The sequence below is a fragment of the Pristiophorus japonicus genome, chromosome 9 (assembly GCF_044704955.1).
Source record: "Pristiophorus japonicus isolate sPriJap1 chromosome 9, sPriJap1.hap1, whole genome shotgun sequence".
Classification (NCBI taxonomy): Eukaryota; Metazoa; Chordata; class Chondrichthyes; family Pristiophoridae; genus Pristiophorus; species Pristiophorus japonicus.
In genome coordinates this window covers 145,387,005-145,412,403 of record NC_091985.1, presented here as the reverse complement: position 1 = coordinate 145,412,403, position 25,399 = coordinate 145,387,005, and the positions used below count along the sequence as shown (strand labels likewise).

At 46.5% G+C, this 25,399-nt stretch overlaps 1 protein-coding gene across 2 annotated transcripts in view; it reads left to right on the top strand.

Annotated features, from left to right (window-relative positions):
* The window catches only part of dtd1 (D-aminoacyl-tRNA deacylase 1), a 239,302-nt gene extending 214,905 nt beyond the window's left edge, over positions 1-24,397 (top strand). For both annotated transcript variants that reach the window (XM_070888808.1, XM_070888807.1), the window contains one exon: positions 22,901-24,397. Coding sequence is in view for 1 of the 2 variants with exons in the window: in XM_070888807.1 (XP_070744908.1) it covers positions 22,901-22,917 (17 nt within the window). In the remaining variant the exon portion in view is untranslated. The remainder of the gene's footprint in view (positions 1-22,900) is intronic.
* The last annotated feature ends 1,002 nt before the right edge of the window (positions 24,398-25,399 follow it).

Below are 25,399 nucleotides of genomic sequence, written 5' to 3'. Positions count from 1 at the left end.
ATACCCTGTATAGCTGTAGCAAGACTTCCCTGCTTTTATATCCATCCCCTTTGCAATAAAGGCCAAGATACCATTGGCCTTCCTGATCACTTGCTGTACCTGCATACCATCCTTTTGTGTTTCATGCACAAGTAACCCCCAGGTCCCGCTGTACTGCAGCACTTTGCAATCTTTCTCTATTTAAATGATAACATGCTCTTTGATTTTTTTTCTGCCAAAGTGCATGACCTCACACTTTCCAACATTACATAGAAACATAGAAAATAGGTGCAGGAGTAGGCCATTCGGCCCTTCGAGCCTGCACCACCATTCAATAAGATCATGGCTGATCATTCACCTCAGTACCCCTTTCCTGCTTTCTCTCTATACTCCTTGATCCCTTTAGCCGTAAGGGCCATATCTAACTCCCTCTTGAATATATCCAATGAACTGGCATCAACAACTCTTTGTGGCAGGGAATTCATAGGTTAACAACTCTGAGTGAAGAAGTTTCTCCTCATCTCAGTCCTAAATGGCCTACCCCTTATCCTAAGATTGTGTCCCCTGGTTCTGGACTTCCCCAATATGGAAACATTCTTCCCGCATCGAACCTGTCCAGTCCTGTCAGAATCTTATACGTTTCTATGAGATCCCCTCTCATCCTTCTAAACTCCAGTGAATACAGGCCCAGTCGATCCAGTCTCTCCTCATATGTCAGTCCTGCCATCCCGGGAATCAGTCTGGTGAACCTTCGCTGCACTCCCTCAATAGCAAGAACATCCTTCCTCAGATTAGGAGACCAAAACTGAACACAATATTCCAGGTGAGGCCTCATTAAGGCCCTGTACAGCTGCAGTAAGACCTCCCTGCCCCTATATTCAAATCCCCTAGCTATGAAGGCCAACATACCATTTGCCTTCTTCACTGCCTGCTGTACCTGTATGCCAACTTTCAATGACTGATGTACCATGACACCCAGGTCTCGTTGCACCTCCCCTTTTCCTAATCTGCTGCCATTCAGATAATATTCTGCCTTTGTGTTTTTGCCACCAAAGTCGATAACCTCACATTTATCCACATTATACTGCATCTGCCATGCATTTGCCCACTCACCTAACCTGTCCAAGTCATTATACTCCACCTGCCAAATTTTTGCCCACTCAGTTAGCCTGTCTATGTCCTTTTGCAGATTTTTGCATCTCGGGGTTCAAATTACGCCGGGCTTTGAATGACATCACTGTACCATAGAAACATAGAAACATAGAAACATAGAAAATAGGTGCAGGAGTAGGCCATTCGGCCCTTCTAGCCTGCACCGCCATTCAATGAGTTCATGGCTGAACATTCAACTTCAGTACCCCATTCCTGCTTTCTCGCCATACCCCTTGATCCCCCTAGCAGTAAGGACCTCATCTAACTCCTTTTTGAATATATTTAGTGAATTTAGTGACATTTCAGTATTGATGAGGTCATGGGTGACCTCCAGATTCCCGAAAACCTGGGAGGTTAAATCACAGGGGGTGGGAATGTTGCGGGAACTCAGTGGATTCCTCCATGCTGCCATTTTAACAGGGGGGGGGGAGGGGGGTTAAAATTGGGGCTCCTGTTTCTTTATCTTTGTCACCTCTCCAATTCTTCTCTCAATCCCGAAGGGTGTGTTGCCTACCCGGGGCCAGGGTCAGGCATGTCTCACGGCAGCTGGAGAGGAATTTGGAAAGGGAGGGGGTAAATCCAGTCGTCGCGGTCCATGCGGGAACAAACGACATCGGTAGGAACGGGGAGCAGGTCCTCCTGGAAGAGTATCAGGAGTTAGGCTCTAAATTAAAAAGCAGGACCTCGAGGGGATTATTGACCAAGCCATGTGCAAATTGGTCTAGAAGCAGACAGATCAGGAGAATTAACATGTGGCTAAAGGGCTGGTGTGGGAAAGAGGGGTTCCTTTTCGTGGGACACTTGCACCAGATCTGGGACAGGAGGGAGCTATACCGATGGGACCGGCTCCACCTGAACTGGATGGGACCCATGACCTAGTGGAAAGGGTAAATAGAGAGGAGGCAAAGGCTTTAAACTAGCAAGATGGGGGGAGAGTTCTACAAGAAACATAACCAGCATAAATGCAAACAAAACAGGAAAAGAGAGCATAGGAAAAAATAAAGTAAGGGAGGACATTGATGGCAAGGGAATAAAAAGAGTTATAGAATGGGAGTCTAAAAAGATGGTTAAACATAAAGTGAGAGGAAATCGTATTAAAAATGAGTTAAATTGTCTGTACAGCAATGCACACAGTGTCCGTAATAAAACAGGGGAGCTGGAGGCACTCATGCATTACAATGAACCAAATGTAGTCAGGATTACCGAGACATGGCTACAGAAAAATCAGGACTGGGAATTAAACATTGCAGGGTATAACATATTTAGAAAAGATAGAGAGCGAAAAAGGGGAGCTGGTGTAGCTGTACTTATTAGGGATAATATAATGGCAGTAGAAAAAAGTGACACAGCTATCAGCAAGACAAAAAATAGAATCCATATGGATAGAGATAAAAGATCATCATCATTGTTATGTATGTAAACATTGTAACTGTGTAAGACTTGCCGTCAGAGGGCGCAACTGTTGGAGGCCCAAGGGTCACCTGCACACCTCGTGCAAGGGAGTATAACAGGTTGTCTGCCATGCTGTTTAAGCACTCTGGAGTTGTATTAAAGAGATTAAGGTCACATCAGTTTTAGCTCACAGTACTCAGTCTTGTGGAGTTCTTCCATACTTAACAAACATCATCATAGGCAGTCCCTCGGAATCGAGGAAGATGCTTCCATTCTTAAAATGAGTTCTTAGGTGGCTGACCAGTCCAATATGAGAGCCACAGTCTCTGTCACAGGTGGGACAGATAGTCGTTGAGGGAAAGGGAGGGTGGGACTGGTTTGCCGCACGCTCTTTCCGCTGCCTGCGCCTGTTTTCTGCATGCTCTCGGCGACGAGACTCGAGGTACTCAGCGCCCTCCCGGATGCACTTCCTCCACTTAGGGCGGTCTTTGGCCAGGGACTCCCAGGCGTCAGTGCGGATGTTGCACTTTATCAGGGAGGCTTTGAGGGTGTCCTTCTAACGTTTCCTCTGCCCACCTTTGGCTCGTTTGCCATGAAGGAGTTCCGAGTAGAGTGCTTGCTTTGGGAGTCTTGTATCAGGCATGCGAACTATGTGGCCTGCCCAGCGGAGCTGATCAAGTGTGGTCAGTGCTTCAATGCTGGGGATGTTGGCCTGGTCGAGGACGCTAACTTTGGTGCGACTGTCCTCCCAGGGGATTTGTAGGATCTTGCGGAGACATTGTTGGTGGTATTTCTCCAGTGACTTGAGGTGTCTGCTGTACATGGTCCATGTCTCTGAGCCATACAGGAGGGCGGGTATTACTACAGCCCTGTAGACCATGAGCTTGGTGGCAGTTTTGAGGGCTTGGTCTTCAAACACACTTTTCCTCAGGCGGCCGAAGGCTGCACTGACGCACTGGAGGCGGTTTTGAATCTTGTCGTCAATGTCTGCCCTTGTTGATAAGAGGCTCCCGAGGTATGTGAAATGGTCCACGGTGTCCAGGGCCGGGCTGTGGATCTTGATGACTGGTGGGCAGTGCTGTGCAGCGAGGACAGGCTGGTGGAGGACCATTGTCTTACGGATGTTTAGCGTAAGGCCCATGCTTTCGTACGCCTCAGTAAATACATCAACTATGTCCTGGAGTTCAACCTCTCTACGTGCGCAGATGCAGGCGTCATCCGCATACTGTAGCTCGACGACAGAGGTTAGGATGGTCTTGGACCTGGCCTGGAGACGGCGCAGGTTGAACAGGTTCCCACTGGTTCTGTAGGTCAGTTCCACTCCAGCGGGGAGTTTGTCGACTGTGAGGTTGAGTAGGTTGGGCCTCTACTCATTGGAATTCAGAAGAACGAGAGGTGATCTTATCGAAACGTATAAGGTTATGAGGGGGCTTGACAAGGTGGATGCAGAGAGGATGTTTCCACTGATGGGGGAGACTAGAACTAGAGGGCATGATCTTAGAATAAGGGGCCGCCCATTTAAAACTAAGATGAGGAGAAATTTCTTCTCTCAGAGGGTTGTTAATCTGTGGAATTCGCTGCCTCAGAGAGCTATGGAATTGAATAAATTTAAGACAGAAATAGACAGTTTCTTAAATGATAAGGGGATAAGAAGTTATGGGGACCGGGCAGGGAAGTGAAGCTGAGTCCATGATCAGATCAGCCATGATCTCATTGAATGGAGGAGCAGGCTCGAGGGGCCACATGGCCTACTCCTATTCCTATTTCTTATGTTCTTGTGTTTATCCAGTGGCAAGGGTTGACCCAGGACGACTAGAGATTTGATCTGCTGCACGGACCCGCGCACACATATCGCAGTGTGGGCTGGCCCGTGCTGCCCCTGGGCCCTCGGCTCTTCTGGGCCCCGTACCCTCATTCGCCGCACCTCCACCACGATCCCTCACTGCTCCTCCGCCACAAAAAGACTCACCACACCTCTGTCACGATCTCCCGCCGCACCTCCGCACCAAACATTCGCCGAACCAAACGATCACCCACCAAATCTCAGCCACGATCCCTCATCACTCCTCCGTCCTGATCACTCGTCGCAAGTCTGCCACGACCTTCCATGTTCCTCCGCTTTAGCACGGCTCCGCCGATGCTCCTGCCCACGCTCCAAACGGCGACCTAGATCCTGATGACATCACCCAGCCACCCAGCTTGAAGCCATCGCACACTTGGAGTGGCTCGCACTGGAAGCTGCAGTGGCATGCTCCAGCTCTCTTTATAGCCCCGACCTGCAGTAGTGTTCTCACACAGGTCGAGGCGGCCCACAATGTTCCAGGGCCCGGTGCTCCAGCTCTATTTATAGATCGTGGGCCGCCCCGACCTGTGTGAGAACACCACCGCAGGTTGGGACTATAAATAGAGCTGGCCCACGGGTAACGATAGAGAGATGGCAGAAATATTAAATCATTATTTTGCTTCAGTATTTACATGGGAGATAGAATAGGTGGACATGCCATTAAATAATGAGATTAATAATGAGATAAGTACATTTAAAATAAAAAGAGGGGATATATTAAATAAATGAATCAAACTCAAAGAGGATAAAACCCCATGTCCAGATGGATTGCACCACGCATTTTAAAATAATCTAGGGAAGAGATAGCAGAGGTATTACTTCACAAAATTAATAATGCGTCAGAAAAAAAGTATAGTGCCAGAGGACTGGCGGATTGCTAACGTAATACCTATATTTAAGAAGGAGGCTTGACCAACCTCATTGAATTATTTGAAGAGGTAACAGAGAGAGTAGACAATGGTAATGCAGTAGATGTAAGTTATCTAGATTTTCAAAAGGCCTTCAATAAGGTACCCCATAATAGACTGATGAACAAGGTCAGAGAATTCGGAATCAGAGGACAAGTAGCGGAATGGATAGCTAGCTGGCTTCAAGACAAGAGAGTAGGGGTAAAGGGTAGCTATTCACAGTGGCAGAAGGTGGGCAGTGGTGTTCCATTGGGATCAGTGCTGGGACCACTGTTCACAATTTATATTAATGATTTAGACTTTGGAATCAAAAACACAATTTCTAAATTGGTGGATGACAGTAAATTGGGGGGGATAGTCAATACTGAGGAAGACTGCAACAAATTACAGAAAGACATTAATAATCGTGCAGAATGGGTGTATAATTGGCACATGAAGTTCAACACAGATAAATGTGAGGTATTACTTGGAGAGTGCGAGTCCCGGTAGAGGAACAAAGGGATCTCGGAGTACAAATTCACAAATCACTAAAAGTAGTGACACAGATTAGCAAGGCCATGAAAAAGCAAACCAAGCACTAGGGTTTATTTCTAGAGGTATAGAATTGAAAAATAGGGAAGTTATGCTAAACCCCTATTGGACATTGGTTAGACCACACTTTGCGTAAGATTAGATATTATAAAAAGGATATAGGGGCACCGGAGGGGATGCAGAGAAGATTAACAAGGATGATACCAAAAATGCGAGGGTATACATATCAGGAAAGGATGAACAGGCTGGGTCTCTTTTCTCTTGAAAAAGAAGACTGAGGGGGTGACCTAATAGGTCTTTAAAATTATGAAAGGTTTTAATGATGGATACAGAATGTTTCCACTTGTGGCGAAGAGCATAACTAGAGGCCATCAATATAAGATAACCATCAAAAAATCCAATGGGGAATTCAGAAGAAAGTTATTTACCCAGAGAGTGGTGAGAATGTAGAACTCGCTGCCACAGGGAGTGGTTGAAGTGAATAGTATAGATGCATTTAAGGGGCGGATAGACAAGCATATGAGGGAGAAGGGAATAGAGGGTTTTGCTGTTGGATTTAGATGAGGAAAGACGGGAGGAGGCTCGAGTGGAGCATAGACGGCAGCATGGACTGGTTGGGCCGATTGGCCTGTTTCTGTGCCGTATATCCTATGTAACCCTATGTAAGTAACAAAGATGGTGACTTGTGCTGGGTACAGCTCTATTCATAGAATCATAGAATAGTACAGCACAGAGGGAGGCCATTCGGCTCATCGAGTCTGCACCGGCTCTTTCGAAGAGCCATCCAGTTAGTCCTACTCCCCCGCTCTTTCCCCATATCCCTGGAATTGTTTTCTCCTCCAAGTATTTATCTAATTCCCCTTTGAAGGCCAGTATTGAATCTGTATCCATCACCTTATCAGGCAATGCATTCCAAATACTAACCATTTGTTGCCTAACAAGTTTTTCCTCATGTCGCCTCTTGTTCTTTTGTCAATCACCTTAAATCTGTGGCCTCTGGTTATCGACCCTTCACCTATTGGAAACCGTCTCTCTTCATTTACCCTAAATCTTTCATGATTTAAAACACCACCATCAAATCCCCTCTCAACCTTCTTAGCTCCAAGGAGAACAACCCTAACTTCTCTAGTCTATCCACGTAACTATATTCCCTCATCCCTGGAACCATTCTCGTAAATCCCTTCCGTGCCCTCTCCAAAACCGTCATGTCCTTCCGAAAGTGCGGTGCCCAGATTTGGAAACAATCCTCCAGCTTGGGGCTGAACTAATGTTTTGTATAGGTTTAACAGAACTTTCCTGGCTTTTGTACTCTCGGGGCTGGATTTTCAGTTGGAGGCTTTTTCGGGCGGTGGATAAATTTAGCGGCGGGAAATGGTTTGCGTCGGCAGCCACAAAATTCAGCAGCTGCGTCCTGACACGGGAAGCGTTCGATACTTCTCTTAGGGCGCTAGGCTGGGTGAGCAACTGAATATCCATTGCTAAAAAGCCAGATTAGTAGCGCCCGAAGGAAGGCCTCCCTGGAAAAAAGAAATCGGCACAAAAAACATTCCCAATACCTTGCTCACCCCAAATAAAGATAAATCACAAAAAAGTAAAACAAAAAAAAAAACAATCGCACTTAGCTCCTGCAGTCATTTGTTCCCTCACCGGTGCCGGTACAGCTCGGACAGCCAGCTTTCTCAGGCTGGTTATCTGAGGAGCACTATGGGTGGCAAAACAAAGTTTGAAAGCGGGTGGATACCGGGGGGCATTGTACACTGGCGCAACGCTCCCGGGCGATACTGCTCAGCACTGCCGCAAAACCTGCACCAAATCTCCCGGCGGGTCGCTGGGAACTGGTCACCTGGGCGGTAACAGAGGAGCCATCCAAACAAAAATTCAGCCCTTTGCCTCTGTTTATAAAGCCCGGGATCACACGTGCTTTATTAACTGCTTTGTTAACCTGTCCTGCCACCTTCAGAGATCCGTGCACAAACACCCCCCAGGTCTCTCTGTTCTTGCTCCCCCTTTAAAATTGTACCATTCAGTGTCCGTGGGCTTCCTACCAAAATGTATCACCTCACGCTTCTCTGCGGCGAATTTCATCTGCCACGTGTCCGCCCATTCCACCAGCCTGTCTATGTCTTCTACTGTCCCAACTGATCGCTTCCAAGTAGCCCTTTTCTCAGGTGTGAGCCTGGACAGACCGTGAGTGCTGGCAAGCGCCATGAGCATTATCAGAGGCAAGCCCAGCCCCAGTCCTCACCCAGCTGCAACAGATACACCCTTTCCTACGGCGGTCACTGGACAGCTATCAAGAGAGGGATCCCTGGTCAATCGTTTCTTCCCTTCCCCCGCCTTGGCCCGAGTGCTGCGGCCAATAACAGTAGCCTGGCTGAAGTGGGCCAACTAGGCCGGGGATCGGGCCTGGGATTTTGCTGGCCTGTGCGCTCACCAACGGAGCTACCACAGGAGCAGATTTGTCACCTTCAAACTGCAGCCTCGGCTGAGGAACGTGCGAACATTCATCATATTTAGCAGGTTAATGCTGCAAAGTGTGAATAGTACAACCCACGGGGATCTCCCTCACAGGTTCGTAAGTTTGTAACTGTAACGGCATGACAGTTCTTTGCCTTCCGGTGTTCTGCCAGTTTCAGTCATCGCTTTAAGTATTGCATCAGCCATGGGCAATCATCTAGATCGAACTATGAATCATCTTTGACTAGTCATTTTGCTTTGAGTCAAAGGGGCCGAAATTGCCGCTCCCGATAAGGCCTCTGGCCGGCTGACAGCAGCGGCCTCGGAGCAGCGGGGAATGGCTGCCAACTCTCCACGGAGGGGCCGCCATTTTGCAAATTGCCCTTCATCAGGGGTGGAGCGGTGCAGGGGACCGCTCCGCTCGTTTCCCCGCTGCGGCATGCACGCGCTGACCCTTTAATGACCGGCGGCGACCCCTTCCCGAAATTGCCCCGCGGGAAACATCCCTTTTGTGGAATTGCCCCGCGGGAGTGGCGCCGCTGCCGCTGGCCGGTGCCCCGACAGCTTTTTGTGTGGGTGCACTCCTTGTTGGTTGGCGGCACGGCCACCCTTTAAGGGGAGGTGGCGCTGCCGGTGATGCCTTTTTATTTTTTATTGTCGGCCGACGACCAGATCGGCCCGATAATTATGCCCCCGTGTTCAGCCGGGCCGCCAATAGGCAGCCTGGCGCCCCATCTTCAGTGCCAGGCCGCTGGCAAGGCTGAACCCCCACCCCCCCCCACCGAGTGACCCAGTGCACCGAACTTAAAAATATGGAGCGCTCCAGCGGCCCTCCCCTTTAACTGATATGCTGGCCATTTTTATTAGGCAAGGGCATTAAGGGTTACGGAACCAGCTGTGACCTAATTGAATGGCGGACCAGGCTCGAGGGGCTGAATGGCCTCCACCTGTTCCTATGGTTTTACGCAACAGTACTTCCGCAGTACAGCCCTGCCACTGTAAAAGGTTCATTGCGAAAACAATTTCTTAATGTTGTTCACCATTTATTTTGTCTCAGCATTTCGCATCTTTAGCGATGACTTCATTTTGCGTGCAAGTCACTTATTTGAAAAGGAGGCTCTCAGTTCATTTAGAGAAGAACTCTGCAATGTACATTTAGGTATAAAAACAATACAAGCGCCGTCCAGTCCTGGGAGACCTGGGTCTGAAAGAATGCCATTGTCGGATTGTCTAAAAGGTATATCTTGCAAGTTAATTTAGTGTAAGGGGTAAGCACGTATTCTTGGGTGAATGTCGGGAAGTGTTTTGCGATCTTTTATCATGAGTTTTGCGAATGTGATTATTTAATAAAGTGATTTATTTTTGAAGTAAGTAATTACCATTACCAGTGCAGTATTTATCCTGCATCATTTCCTCTCTCCACGCACGTCCTGCATGTAATTCTGCAATTAAAGCCGAGATTTCCAGCCAAGTGGTCATATGCTTGGGTCCGACCACGTTTGGAATGATTTTTCTTTTCATGTTGCAGGCCACTTCAGCTAGAAGCAAGTGTTCCCTTGTTGGGGGTGGGGGGGGAGGGGGGTATTCTTCACCCGCCAGTGGTATGCCAACTGCTAACTGATTAGGATTTGGGCACCGATGGGCCTTGAGGAGAAATAATTACATGCTCCAAGATAAAGGTCGTTTGGAAGCTCACGAGCGGGGAACAAAACTAGGGAGATCGATGTTGAGAATAAGAGTAAATAAGAGAGAGAGAGTCAGTATTTGAATTTCAGGAACCTGGGCTAAATGTTTTCATCTTTTTAGCATGGAAGTCTTTTGGTACAAATGATCTTTGTCCATGTTATATAAACATAGAAACATAGAAATTTACAGCGCAGAAGGAGGCCATTTCGGCCTATCGTGTCTGCGCCGGCCGACAAAGAGCCGCACGGCCCTTGGTCAGCAGTCCTAAAGGTTACATACAAACCCATGAACAATAACGGAAAGGCAAAGAGCACCCAGCCCAACCAGTTTGCCCCACACCACTGCAACACTCCTTATACTAAAAACATTCTACACTCTACCCCAACTGGAACCATGTGATCTCCTGGGAGAGGCAAAAACTAGATGATAACCCAGGCCAATTTAGGGAGAAAAAAATCTGGTAAAATGCCTCTCCGACCATCCAGGCGATCGAAACTAGTCCAGGAGATCACCCTGGCCGTATTCTATTCCATGCAGTTCTTATCATTATATCTGTGCTGACCAACAAAAGGTCATCTAGTCTAATCCCAATTACCAGCTCTCGGTCCGTAACCCTGTAGGTTACGGCACTTTAAGTGCCCATCCAACCATCTCTTAAAAGTGGTGAGGGTTTCTGCATCCACCACTCTTCCAGGCAGCGAGTTCTAGATCCCCATAACCCTCTGTGTAAAGAAGCCCCCCTCAAATCCCCTCTAAACCTTCCACCAGCCACCTTAAAACTATGCCCCTCGTAACAGCCACCAATGGAAATAGACCCTTACTATCCACTATGTCCAGGCCCCTCAATATTTTCTACACCTCGATGAGGTCTCCTCTCAAACTCCTCTGTTCCAATGAGAACAAACCCAGCCTATCCAATCTGTCCTTATAACTAAGATTCTCCATTCCAGGCAGCATCCTAGTAAATCTCCTCTGCACCCTCTCTAGTGCAATCATGTCCTTCCTATAACATGGCGACCAGAACTGCACGCAGTACTCCAGCTGTGTGGCCTAACCAAAGTATTATACAATTTAAGCATAACCTCACTGCTCTTATATTCTATACCTTGGCCAATAAAGGCAAGCATTCCATATGCCTTCTTAACCACCCTATCCACCTGGCCTGCTACTTTGAGGGATCTGTGGACAAGCACTCCAAGGTCCCTTTGTTCATCTACACTATTAAGTGGCCTACCGCTTAATGTGTATATCTTTTCCTTATTAGCTCTCCAAAAGTGCGTCACCTCACACTTCTCTGAATTAAATTCCATTTGCCACTGCTCTGCCCACCTGACCAATAGATTGATATCCTTCTGCAGCCCATGACTTTCATCTTCATTATCAATCCCACAGCCAATTTTAGTGCCGTTTGCAAACTTCTTAATCATACTCCCTATATTCAAATCTAAATCTTGATATATACTACAAAAAGCAAGGGACCCAGCACTGAGCCATGTGGAACCTCACTGGAAACATCCTTCCAGTCACAAAAACATCCATCAATCATTACCCTTTGCTTCCTACCTCCAAGCCAATTTTGGATCCAATTTGCCACTTTGCCCTGTATCCCATGGGCTTTAACCTTCATGACCAGTCTACCACGCGGAACCTTATCAAAAGCTTTGCTAAAGTCCATATACACTACATTGTACACACTACCCTCATCGACCCTCTTAGTTACCTCCTCAAAAAATTAAATCAGGTTAGTCAAACACGATCTTCCCATAACAAATCCATGCTGACTGCCCCTAATTAATCCTTGCCTATCCAAATGTAGATTTATCCTGTCTTTCAGGATTTTTTCCAATAGTTTTCCCACCACTGACGTTAGGCTGACAGGCCTGTAATTACTCGGCCTATCCCTTTTTCCCTTCTTAAACAAGGGTACTACATTAGCAGTCCTCCAATCCTCCGGCACCATGCCAAGATCCAAAGAGGATTGGAAAATGATGGTCAAGGCCTCTGCTATTTCCTATTTTACTTCGCTCAACAACCTGGGATGCATCTCATCCGGGCCTGGGGACTTATCTACTTTCAAAGCTGCTAAACCCCTTAATACTTCCTCTCTCACTATATTTATTTCATCCAGAATATCACACTCCTCCTCCATAGCAGTATCTGCATTGCCCTTTTCCTTTGTGAAAACAGATGCAAAATATTCGTTAAGAACCCTCGCAACATCTTCCGCTTCCACACAAAGATTACCCTCATGGTCTCTAATAGGCCCTACCCTTAGTTACCCTCTTACTCTTAATATATTTACAGAACATCTTCGGGTTTTCCTTAATTTTACTGGCCAAGAATTTCTTGTGCTCTCTCTTAGCATTCCTAATATTCTTTTTAATTTTACCTCTTATCTTTCTATATTCCTCTAAAGATTCTAAAGTATTTAACAGTTGATATATGACATAAGCATCCCTTTTTTTCTTAATCCTCCCCTGTAAGTCCCTAGACATCCAGGGGGCTCTAGAATTATTTTTCCCAGCTTTCTTTTTTAAGGGCAAATGTTTGGCCTGAACCTTTCGGATCTCCTCCTTGAATGCCTTCCACTGTTCCAACACTGATTTACCTACAAGTAGCTGTTTCCAGTCCACTGTGGCTAAATCACTCCTTAATTTAGCAAAATTAGTTTTTCCTCAGTTCAGAACTTTTATTCCAGGCCTATTCTTGTCCTTATCCATAACCAACTTGAATCTGACTGAATTATGATCACTGGCACCCAAATACTCCCCCACTAATACCCCTTCAACTTGTCCAGCTTCATTCCCCAAAAGTAAATCCAAGACCGCCCCCTCTCATGTTGGGTTTGCTACACACTGACTGATAAAGTTCTCTTGAATGCATTTCAAGAATTCCGCACCCTTTATATCCTTCACACTAAATTTGTCCCAATCAATATTTGGATAGTTAAAATCCCCTACTATTACTACCCTATGGTTTTTAGACTTCACAGCAATTTGCCTACATATTTGCTCCTCTATCTCCCTCCCACCGTTTGGGGGTCTATAATACAAGCCCAGCAGTGTGATCGCCCCTTTTTTGTTTTTCAGTTTGACCCATATGGCCTCATTTGATGAACCCTCTAACGTATCATCCCTCCTCACCGCTGTAATAGTTTCTTTTATTAGTACCACAACCCCCCCACCCCTTTTACCCCCCTCGTTATCTTGTCTAAAAATCCTGTAGCCAGGAATATTAATCTGCCAAACCTGCCCCTCTTTCAGCCATGTTTCTGTAATGGCTGTAATGTCATACTCCCAAGTGACTACCTGTGCTCTTAGCTCATTCGTCTTATTCGCTATATTCCTAGCATTAAAGTATATACCATTCAGCACAGGAAGACCTCCTTGTTTACTACATACTAAGCCCTGTTCCTCTGTCTTACAGATTCGCTTTCTACATTCTTGCTATCCAACTTCTGCTTTACTTCCCTTTAGAATTTGTTCCCAAGTTCCCATCTCCCTGCCAAGCTAGTTTAAACTCTCCCCAACAGCACTAGCAAAACTCCCCACGAGGATATTGGTCCCGGTGCTGTTGAGGTGCAACCCGTTCGATTTGTACAGGTCCCATCTCCCCCCAGAAGCGGTCCCAATGCCTCAAGAATTTAAAGCCCTCCCTCCTACACCAATTTTCCAGCCACGTGTTCATCCTCTCTATCCTTCTATTCTTATACTCATTAGCACGTGGCACCGGTAGTAACCCGGAGATTACTACCTTTGAGGTCCTACCCTTTAATTTTCTTCCTAGCTCCCTAAATTCTTCCTGGAGGACCTCATCCCTCATTTTACCTATGTCATTGGTCCCAATATGGACCACAAACTCTCGCTGTTTACCCCCCCCCCCCCCGCCCATGATGCCCTGCGTCCGCTCTGTGGCATACTTGACTCTGGCACCAGGGAGACACAAAACAATTCAAGAGTCACGACTACGGCCGCAGAAACGCCTGCTGTTCCCCTAACTATAGAATCCCCTATCACTAGGGCTCTTTTGTTCTTTGTCCCTCCCCCTGTGCAGCTGAGCCACCCGTGGTGCCTTGGAATTGGCTCTGGCTGCACTCCCCAGAGGCACCATCGCCCTTACCGATACTCAGAATCGAATATTGGTTTGAAAGCGAGATGGACTCACTCTGACTCCTGCGCTACCTGCCAAACGCACTTACTACGTCTGGTGGTCACTCACTTCCCCTCCACCTGGACGCCTTTAAGCTGCGTGGTGACCACCTCCTGAAACGCACTATCCACGTAATTCTCAGCCTCGCGGATGCACCTTATTGACTCCACCCGCTGGACAACATTTATTTGTTGTGTCATTGTCGCAAATCATGTCTTACATTTCAGCCGGCGCATTTTGACATCACAATTTTTGATTTGCTGATTTTCCTTCCCTACTATACAGCCCCAGTACAACTCTCCTCTCCACCATTGCTCCATATGTGCTGGCATCTCCGCCTTGCGCTCTCCCATTATAACACAACAGTCCTGCTGCAGATGCTCTGGCACTTGACTTTGTGTCATTCCCCTGCAGTGAATAAGCCGTCAACATTGTACCATACGCCATTCTCATTGTAACATTCTGTTCAAATGTTTAGCTCATCAAATCCAAAGACACAGAATCATTACTATTGCAGCTTTCAAAGTACATCCCAGCTTTAACAAAAGTATATATTTTCATGCTGCACTTTCATTCTCTGGCATTCGTACATTAAAGAAATTGAATTTAATAACAATGTTTTAAATATATATATATATACACCTTCTTAAAAATGAGAAAAATGTCAGATCATAATAAATGATCTCTACAAAATTCAGTAAGCAAGTTGGTCTAAATGGAGAAGGTTATAAGGTAAAATATCCCTGTCCTTATAAAATACTATATGATTCAACCTACTGTGATCAATAGCACAGGAAATTAACTGGTATTGTATTAAAAATGGAACTTCTGCCACACATCTGTGCCCACCATATTTCAGGTGTCACCCTGTCACACATGCAAATTTCTGCGTGACACTAAAATGAAGGTATAAAGAGAGCGAATCACTTGAAAAGGGCAGGGAATGAATCCAGTAATTGAAAATACATTATTGACACACACAAGTCCAAGGCCTTGATTTTAATGCCCCCACTACAGACGCGAGAGGGTCGGGTGGGTTAAAATATTGGGTTTGAGCAACCCATCCCCATTTCTGGCCAACGTAAAGTTTATGGCAGCGATTCAGGCCCTGGACGAGGCTCCTGCTGTTTTTAGAGTTGTTAGCTTTTTGGGGGCTGTGAGCTTTTCCGAAGCTTTCCTGAGTTTTGTAGCTTGACACGTATATAACTGTCCGTTCTTTCTTCCTGATCCTTTTGCTGCCTGCCTGCTTTCCCTTTCTCTCTCCTGCTCTAGTTCACTGTTCCCAAGCCCACACCGATGTGTTCCTGAAACGAAGAGCACGCATGCTGCAAAATGGCCGCTCAGATTTCCAGCTACCATTTGAGTCGTTCCCATTGGCACTCCCATTTTCCCAAAGGAAAAGGAAACTAAAGCAGACTTTCCCAGGAATTGTTTCTGTTTTTGTTAAATTTGGGAATTACAGAAGAGATGAGGAATGTACAGGATGTCAGTATTTTGATAAGCTGACAAACCAGTGAAGTAAATCACGAGGGTTAATATCTTCAATCTCACTGTCAATGTGGATGTGTTGATACGAAGTCTGTGACTTAAAACAAAACACGGCCTACAGCGGTTCAAGAGGCAGCTCACCACCACCTTCTCAAGAGCAATTAGAGATGGACAATCAATGTCGGCCTTGCCAGCGACGCCTACATCCCGTGAATGAATAAATGAATAAAACATTTTTTCTTAAATTACCACCCTGTCAAATCCTGTTGACATGTCTGCTCAACAGAGAGGACTGAAAATGATCTCATTTCATACGCTATTTTTATTTGCCCATCTTGAACTGTAGCTGCAGGTGTAAAACACACCCAATGACTCGACAGGCAATATGATCGCCTGGCCACCTTTAAAATGCTTGGAGATAGTTTGCCAATGGCAGAAAATGCTGCAAATTGCCAAAGAGCACAACTTGATAGAGGACAGAAGCGAAGTGCAAAGGGAAACTTCCTTTGTTAAAGAGACATACCACTGGGCGAATGGGATTAAAGAGATCTGAGTCAGAAAGTTGTGGGTTCAAGTCCCACTCCAGCAACTTGAACACATTAAAAATAAATCTAGGCTGACACTCCAGTGCAGTGCTGAGGGAGTGCTGCACTGCCGGAGGTGCCGTCTTTCAGAGGAGACATTAAACCGAGGCCCCATCTGCCTTTTCAGGTGGACGTAAAAAATCCCTTGCCACTATTTCAAAGAAGAGCAGCGGGGTTACCCTGGTGTCCTGGCCAATATTTATCCCTCAATCAACGTAATAAAAAAACATACAGATTATCTGGTCATTATCACATTGCTGTTGTTGGGAGCTTGCTGTGCACAAATTGGCTGCCGAGTTTCCCACATTACAACAGTGATTACACACCATAAGTACTTCATTGGCTGTAAAGCGCTTTGAGACATCCTGTGGTCGTGAAAGACGCTATATAAATGCAAATCTGTCTTTCTTTTATACAGCTCAGAAGATATATGATTTGGATGAGGGAACCAAATGTAATATTTGCATGTTTGCTGACAACACAAAACTTTTAGGGGTTGTGAGGAGGATGCAAAGACGCTGCAATGCGATTTAGATAGGTTAAGTGAGTGGGCAAACACATGGTAGATGAATATAACATGGATAAATGTGAAGTTATCCACTTTGGTAGGAAAAACATAAGGACAAAGTATTATTTAAATGGTGATGGTTTGGGAAGTGTCGATGTACAAAGGGACCTGGGTGTCCTTGTACATCAGTCATTGAAAGCAAACATGCAGGTGCAGCAAGCTGTTAGGAAGACAAATGGTATGTTGGCTTTCATTACGAGAAGATTTGAGTACAGGAGCAAGAATGTCTTACTACAGTTATACATGGCCTTGGTGAGACCACACCTGGAGTATTGTGTGCAGTTTTGGTCTCCTTACCTAAGAAAGGATATACTTGCCATAGAGGGAGTGCGACGAAGGTTCACCAGACTGATTCCTGGGATGGCAGGACTGTCGTATGAGGAGAGATTGGGTCGACTAGGCCTGTATTCACTAGCGTTTAGAAGAATGAGAGGGGATCTCATCGAGATGTATAAAATTCTGATGGGGTTGGATAGACTGGATGCGGGGAGGATGTTTCCCCTGGCTGGGAAGTCTAGAACAAGGGGTCACAGTCTCAGGATACGGGGTAGGAAATTTAGGACCGAGATGAGGAGAAACTACTTCACGCAGAGGGTGGTGAACCTGTGGAATTCTCTACCACAGAAGGCTGTGGAGGCCACGTCACTGAATATATTTAAGAAGGGGAATAGATAGATTTCTAGACACAAAAGGCATCAAGAGGTATGGGGGAAAAAGCGGGAATATGGTGTTGAGATAGAGGATCAGCCATGATTAAATTGAATGACGGTGCAGGCTCGAAGGGCTCCAATTTTCTATGTTCTTAAGAGATAGTTCACTTGGTGCTGGAGTGAGAGCAACACCAACTAGTGCCTTATAGAAAAATGTCCCAAGGCTTCGCACAGGTAATCAGCCAAAAATGGATGCCGAGCCAAAGCAGAGTTTTAAGGAGACCCTTAAAGGAGGAGATAGGGATGGAGGGTTTGGGAAGGAATTCCTGACCTTGGGACCCCCTCCGCTGAAGGGAATGCACGAGAGACCAGAGTCAGACTAATGGCGAGTTTGGGGTTGGGAGGACTGTAGTCCTGGAGGAGATTAAATAATCCAACTGGATGTTTTAGGCAGAAGACATACCACCCAGGGTTGCTCTCCTCTTGGGTAAACCAATGTACTCTGCCAGGGGCGGGTTGGGAGAGGAGGGGGGCCGTTACTGCTTTTTGCCACCTCTTTCACATGACCTTCCTCTTTAATAATGAATACCTGGAAAAATCCTCAAAGCCTTGTTTTTTTTTACCCCCAATTGTTTTAAGAAAGCCGAGCGAGTCAGGTATTGCCTTCAAGAGTGTTAATTTTCCACATCTGACTTTGAACTCTTGCGTGCCTGCAGAGGCGTCGTTTGGTAAAACCAGTGTGCATCTGTCCCATAAATGTCATTTAGCTTCTCTCAATGGAATAAATTAAAATAAACATTTGATCTGCCATCTGCCCAGTTATGTGACATGACCTCAGGATTCCGGATATGGAATGATTTTCAGTGTTGTGACTCACCATTTATGTAACTGTACTTTAGAGAGGAAAACAAGTGCACAGTGCATCTTTCTGACCAGCATTCATTTTAAGGTGAGATAATTGATTGTTTTTATTGAAGTAAATTAATAATTTGGTTGTAACCTTTGCTTCAGACGCCACAGTCCCAACCTGCTTCAAGGACTAAATGTATCTGTCAATCACAGCTGCAGTAGCTAGGAAACATGTTCAGTATTTATAATTTTGTTTCAGTGAGAGTTTACAAAATGTGGGAGATGGTTAAAGTTATTCTGAAGGGTAACCAGCTGGTGAAGTGGGCCCGAGCATTGATATTTTATCTCTGTGACCTGGGCTTGAATCTTACCCAGTATAATATGACGAAAACCTCCTTCTCATGGTTCGAAGTGAAGTTAGTTCCACACTGTCTTGTCCCATTTCCCAGTGCCCCATAACTCTGCACTGAATTGAATTCCTACCCGGAGATGCTATGAAGGTGGATAATGTAGCAGGGACATGTTGAAGGGAAGACTGCTGTGCTGAGGTGAAGCAGAGTGAGTTTGTCATGTGATCGTACTTCCAACATCGCAGTTATACTGCACATTCGTCATCGGTGGAGTGCAAGAGGTTTGCCACCGCAGTGCCCAAGGGCAGTATAACTGGGGCAACGAACCTGACAGTGGACACTTGGGCTGAAATGATTTCTGTCCCAATAGTGATTGGTGATGCATTCCTTCTCTTCATTCCCCACTTGTGTGCACGCATATAGGGGAGAATTTTACCCCCCAAAAACCAGTTCATTGGAGTCGGGTAGGCGGCTAACATCAGAAAAACTGGATCCCCACCCTCACCCCCACCCCCCCACTTCCAGTTTTAGTGGTGGTGCAGGGGGCGGCAGCCCACTCCCAAGAGGTGGGTCGCCCATTTAAATATTTGAAATGGCAGCCTCATTATAAGTTAACTGTGGCTGGCTGGGTTTCTCAGGCTTTGGGGAGCCCCCCGCCAGTTAAAGGGAGGCGAGGACTGCTGAGTCCAGGAGGGTAAGTGCCTTTACATTTATCTCCTGGATCCCGCATCTCTGCCTCATCCACCCACCACAATCGCACGCCCTTGAAGACCTCCGATCCCCCGCTGGCCTCTGATTGCTCTCCAGGCCTATCTCTCTCTCTTCTCCCCCCACCCCCCACCCCATTCCCAATGCTCCTCCAGCCCTGATCCGCCTCCAGCCCCCACCCGATTCTTCCCTCCCTCCTCTCTCTGGCCTAGTGCAGCTGCCCATCCTGCCTGCAGCCAGCCAGCCAGCCTCCCCAGGCGGGAAACAGCTTTGAAATGGTCAATCAGACCCTGCCGTTAACTTCAGCAGGGCCTGCCAGAAACCCGTTCCCCTGAGTTTCCAGACCGCTTTCTAGCTAACCGCCCCCCCCCCCCCCCGCCAAAGCACCTCCAGATTAAAATTCCGGCCAGAGCGTGTAATAAAGGAGCGTTGTTAGTACTTAGTTGACCTATTGACCTGTAGAACCACGACAGCTTCATTAGCCCATTTGGCAAAATGTTTTGGGGGAGATTTTAACCTAAAAAAAAGGGGGTGGATTTGGAGTGTGGGGGTAGATAAATTGTTAAAAATTGAAATCTCGACCTGAACACGCCGCCAACCCGCCCACTTCCGGTTTTAAATGGGGTCGAAATGGGGGGCAGGAGATCAATTTCAATATTACTATGAGGCTGGAAACCTCTTCTTTAACCTACACTTTGTTTATAACTGTAGCTCCACGGGTTTTACACACCTCGTAAAACCCGGCAGTTACAGCAAGGTGGGGACTGCTGCAGCAACAGCTCGGTGCCTTTACACTCACCCCTGGATCCAGGGTCCCTGCCTGGTCCACCCCCCCACGATCGGAGACCCACTCACGAGGCCTCCGATCACCTCCCAGACTCCTCCCCCCCCACCCCGGTGATCCTGATTCTGGCCACGATCCTCTAGTGGGTGGCCCCGATTAATTCTACACTCCCCCCCCCACCCCCCACCCGCCCCTATCTTCTTTCTTTTCCCCACGATCCTCCAGTGGGCGGTCCCAATTAACTCTACACTTCCCCCCCCCCTCCCCCCCCCCCGCCAAACCCCACAGCACCGGTTTCTCAACAGCCCTGATCTTCTTTCTCCCCCCCGCCCCCACGAACCTCTAGAGGCTGGCCACCGGCCCCCACTTGATTCCTCCCTCCCTCCCTCCTCTGTGCGGCCTAGTGGCACAGGTCTACCCGCCCGCAGCCAGCCTTTCAAGCTGGCTGGCTGCGGGCGGGAGACCTAGGCTTCAGACGCAAATCAGGCCCTGCCGTTAACGTCAACAGGGCCGGCGGGAAACTCGTTCTCCCGGGTTTCCCGCCTGCATCGGAGGGCCCCTCCCCACCCTCTCACCCCCAACCCATCTTCTCTATGAAAATCCAGCCCTTTGTCTTCTGCAGAATCAGCTGAGTGCCACTGTCATGTATTGTTCTGTGTTCCATAGAGAGACCATTCCCCAGTCAGGAATGGCTTGTGCTAAGAATTAATTAATTTTGGATGGGCTGTTTAAATAATATGTGCGTTGTCTATTTTCCCTGCCCCAACCTGTACCATACATGTTTACAACTCTTTTGGGGAGTACAAATAAACATTAGATCGAGTGCCCCCCGATCTGGGGGACACTCCAGACACTTATAACAGCCCTCTTTTTTTTGTATTTTTGTAGGGTTTTTTTTGTGGTTTTTTTTAGGGCATTAAAATTCAATATTTTACAAGTGCCCCCTATAAAAGTGGAAGGGGACACTAAAACCCCGGCAATTAAAACAAATTAAACTTTAAAACATAAAATCAAATTAAAATTTGGTTGCCGGGGGTGATGATGCACTCCAGTCCTTCCGGTGCCCACCTCTCGCGGAAGGCCGCGAGCGTACCGGTGGACACCGCGTGCCATACATGTTTAAATCAGGCACTGAACTGGAACAGGTAGTCTTCCTCTCATCAAGTTAGTTCTACATATGGCGAGATGGAGGCGCTGATGGTTGAAGCAGTTAGGAGCACTCCTATTGTTAGTGGCTCATTTGAAGAACATTTAATTGATGATGCCGGTAATTCACCTGGCAGATCACCGAGGGACTTGAAGCAAGTTGTTCATGCAGAAAGGTTAGTGCCATTCAGGCCAACTAGATCAGCAACTTAAAGTATGTTAAGGATGTTTTTCTGTAGTCATAGGCCCATTCACCCAAATGAGGGCACAATAGAGCTCTTCATAGTCAAAAACTAGAGGCCATAAATATAAGATAGTCACCAATAAATCCAACAGAGAATTCAGGAGAAACTTCTTTACCCAGAGAGTGGTGAGAATGTGGAACTCACTACCACAGAGAGTGGTTGAGGTGAATAGTATAGATTCATTTAAGGGGAAGCTAGATAATACATGAGGGAGAAGGGAATAGAGGGGTATGTTGATAGGGTGAGATGAAGTCGGGTGGCTGGTGGCTTGTGTGGAGCACAAAGACTGACACAGATCTGTTGGGCCCAGTGGCCTCTTTCTGTGCTGTACATTCTATGCAATAAGGCACAGTTTACTTGAGCCTCAGCTGGTGATAAGAGACACAGGAGTGGTCAGATCTGGAATGTTGAGTTACCACTAGATGAAAAGGCCCATCATGGAAGCCACGGAATGTTGCCTCTTCGACCTCCTATTGCTCAGGAACCAAAAAAGTACCATGCTGGTTCCACCTGGCTCTTCAACACCAGGCAGTTGGAGCAAATCTACCTGGGAAACAATGACATAGGAGCAGGAGTAGGCCATTCGGCCCCTCGAGCTGCTCCATCATCCAATAAGACCGTGGCTGATCTTCGGCCTCAACTCCACTTTCCTGCACTATCCCCATATCCCTCCGTTCCCCTAGAGTCCAAAAATCTATCGACCTCAGCCTTGAATATACTCAACGACTGAGCATCCACAGCCCTCTGGGGTAGAGACAAATTATCAACTGGGCATCACTTGCTGTTCATTCCCCCCCCCCCCCCCACGTCTGCGTGTCTGTCCCGATTTGAAACGTGCAGCATTTTAGTTTGAAGCTCAAAATTATTATTCTGTTAACTCTTTAATGTTGAGTCTCGCCGCTTTATGACAAAGGTAGGAAAAGTTCAGCAGTCTAAAGAGCTGCTAAAATTCCTGAAGGTAATCCAAATAGAGGAGCTTTGATCTGCGCGCTCGATGACATAATTTGTATTGTGCAGAAATTGAGTGAAATTTTTCACTGCGCCAGATTGAAGGGGTAAGCGCTTGAAAGCCTGCTGTGTTCAAGCAAACCCAAACTCAGGTTACACTGGGAAATCTAGCACAAATCTGTATCCAGATTTTGAAAACCATTTTTTGAACACTTGCTGGCTGAGTTTTGTCTTAAAATGTGTTGTCTTCCTCTCACGTCTCTGGCTATTGATGCAACAATGTAGGCCTAATGAACCCTGTACTTGGTAATGTGAGCTTATCAATGCTTCTGTAAATGTCTATAATGCACAGGTATACCAAGCGTAACATGTCACTGCTCAATTTGCATAGATTCACATAAGCATTCTTCTAATTAAAGGCTTAATACAATGGAGATAAAAATATATAAGGCAAGCCATTGATTAATATGTTTTCTTCTTAAGTAAACTGCAGGTTTTAAGAGACTTTCTTTTGGGAACGCTGCACTGGATTATGGATCCCTCCTGATTTCATGGAATATTTAAACTGCATTGACCTCCAGTCATTATCTCAAACATCAACAGTACAGAAGAGGAAGAAGAGAAATAAAACCAAAGAGTGGCTGAGCTCTTGAATTCTGAAATGTAGTTCATGAATAAAGTTGTTGAGAAATGAGTCCCGTGAATCTTTAACTATGATCGCTAATGTGATCTTTCAAAATACCTTGCATTATGTCTAAAAATGTACATTTTCCACAAAGCATTGGAAGTGCTGATTCCTACAGTAGTTTTAACCGTATGGCACAATATTCGGTTGTTTGTAGCACCATGTAGAGAGCCTGCACTGCAAGCCATGGGCCACAATTAGAGTCAACCACCTAACCAAGCTTGGTAACTAGCTGGTTACCAGACTGAAACCCAGGCCTAGAAATTCAGGTCGTCAGTGCCTCCCGTTGGCACTAACCGGGCGCAAATGACTTTACGCCCGGGCGCAGCGCCGCTAACGACTCCCGCTAAATTTCACGGGAGTTTAGCTGCAGCGGTAGCCCGTAGTGTTCCGCTCCGCTGTGCCTGCGATGACTATGTCATCACCGTGCGCAGCACCCCATTAGCGCCCCGGACCCTAAATTGGGTATCGGCCCCCTGAAGCTGCGCCGGGCAATGCCAGCGACCACTTCAGGGGGCGTGAACTGGGCGGCAGGCCTTTTGTGGGGGCGGTACTTAAAGTGGAGATAGTGGCCATTGGAAAAAAAAAAAATCTCCCGACATTCTTCTGCGCCCCATTGGCACTTCGATCGCGGGTTCTGTACCGCGATTGGTCAGCCCAGCAATCTGCTTCAGTGCCGGGCTGTTGGCATGGCAACCCCGCTCCCCACTGCAGAGTTTGGAAACTTGGGCCTATAATGGAGGGGAAGAGCCCCTCCCTCGAGGCAGCGCTATGTGGCCCAGTGCGTAGCGCTGCGCTGTGTCCCGCTCTTGACCCGTACGCCCCAGAAAGGAAGTGGAGTGCATTATTTTGCGCTCCCCTTCCTTTCGGGGGTGGCAACCTGAATTTTTCAAGTGGGGCAGGTCTTCCACGCCTGCCGCAAAATGTCCCGCCTCCCGGTTGTCACCACCCCCAAACAGGACACAATAGAATTCCCCGCCCCCCCCCCTCAGTGTAAACCGATCAAGGACTGACCATTCAGCTGGTACGTTGAATGGTGTGACAACAAATCCAGGTATTTCCCAGCATTAGATCAGTGCAGGGTATTGAGAAAGAGCCATATATCGAAAGCCCCTGTTTGCTGTATATGCAGTTGCTATACTGTGTATTATTTACTCAGTGTAGGGTTTCCTTGTTGGGATTTACAGTTTTTTGTGCATAAATAGTAGAAGCTGAGAATTTGAGAAAACAGAATGCCCCACTAATAGTCCCCTAATAGCAGCTCGGCTCTCTCCCCTCTCTTCCCCCCCCCCCCCCCCCCCCCCCGCCCCACTTCCCCCGTAGATCCCCCTGCATTTTCTGTCTTTTGTCACCTCTGCAGTATGTTTATGTAGAATTACAGGAAGAAATAAATAAGGGAAATATGTAAAGAAATTTGACAGACGCTGAATAAGTAGGAAACACAAAAGGGAAAATCAGTAAAAGAAATTACTGCCAAAAAAAGCAAATCAATAAATGTAAAACAAAAAGAATGTGGCTTTTTAATTTTGGGTCGAACTTTCAAGGTAAGATGAAATAACAGAAAATACTGGAAATACCATCTGTTGAGAGAAACAAAGTTAACATTTCAGTTCGATGACCTTTCATCACAACTTCCTCTTTAACAATACTGCTGCAATCACAAATAATAAATCTTTACGACAAAGGGGAAATTAAACGCCTGCAAAAATTCCAGTGGAAGTTTTTCAGATATATTTTTTAAGTAATTATTGTTGGAGGAAGTGCCCCCTTTTTTAAAATAAAACAAAAGGCTGCAGAAATTTCAATTAACATCGTTTTGAATGAACAAATTTGTAGATTTTTATATATTTGTACTTAAACGTTGTTAACTTATTAGATGAACTGACTGAAGGATCCTCTGAGCATAACAATGCAGGGGAATTAAATCTGCAGACTGTCATGGCACAACACAAGATGTGTTGGGTATTGCCTTTACACAACACTGAATGTTGGACAGTGTCATTAATAAAACCTTTAGACCCAAGCTATCAAAAAAATTACTTTGTGTAAGAGGATCAGAGAAATGAGCTGCTTAATTCTGATGTATATTTTTAAAAGTGGGTCTCGGCCTACTCTGTGGCATTGATGGATTTTACATGCAAAGCCTACTGAAGAAATCTCATCTCATTCTAGATATTTTTAGCCAATTGAAATAAGTTACACTTGGAGCTAGAATTGATTTGTAATACTGGTGGGAACTTTAATCCCACAATAACAGGTGGGCCGGGGTCAGGTGGGAGGTTAAAGAGTTAAAAATC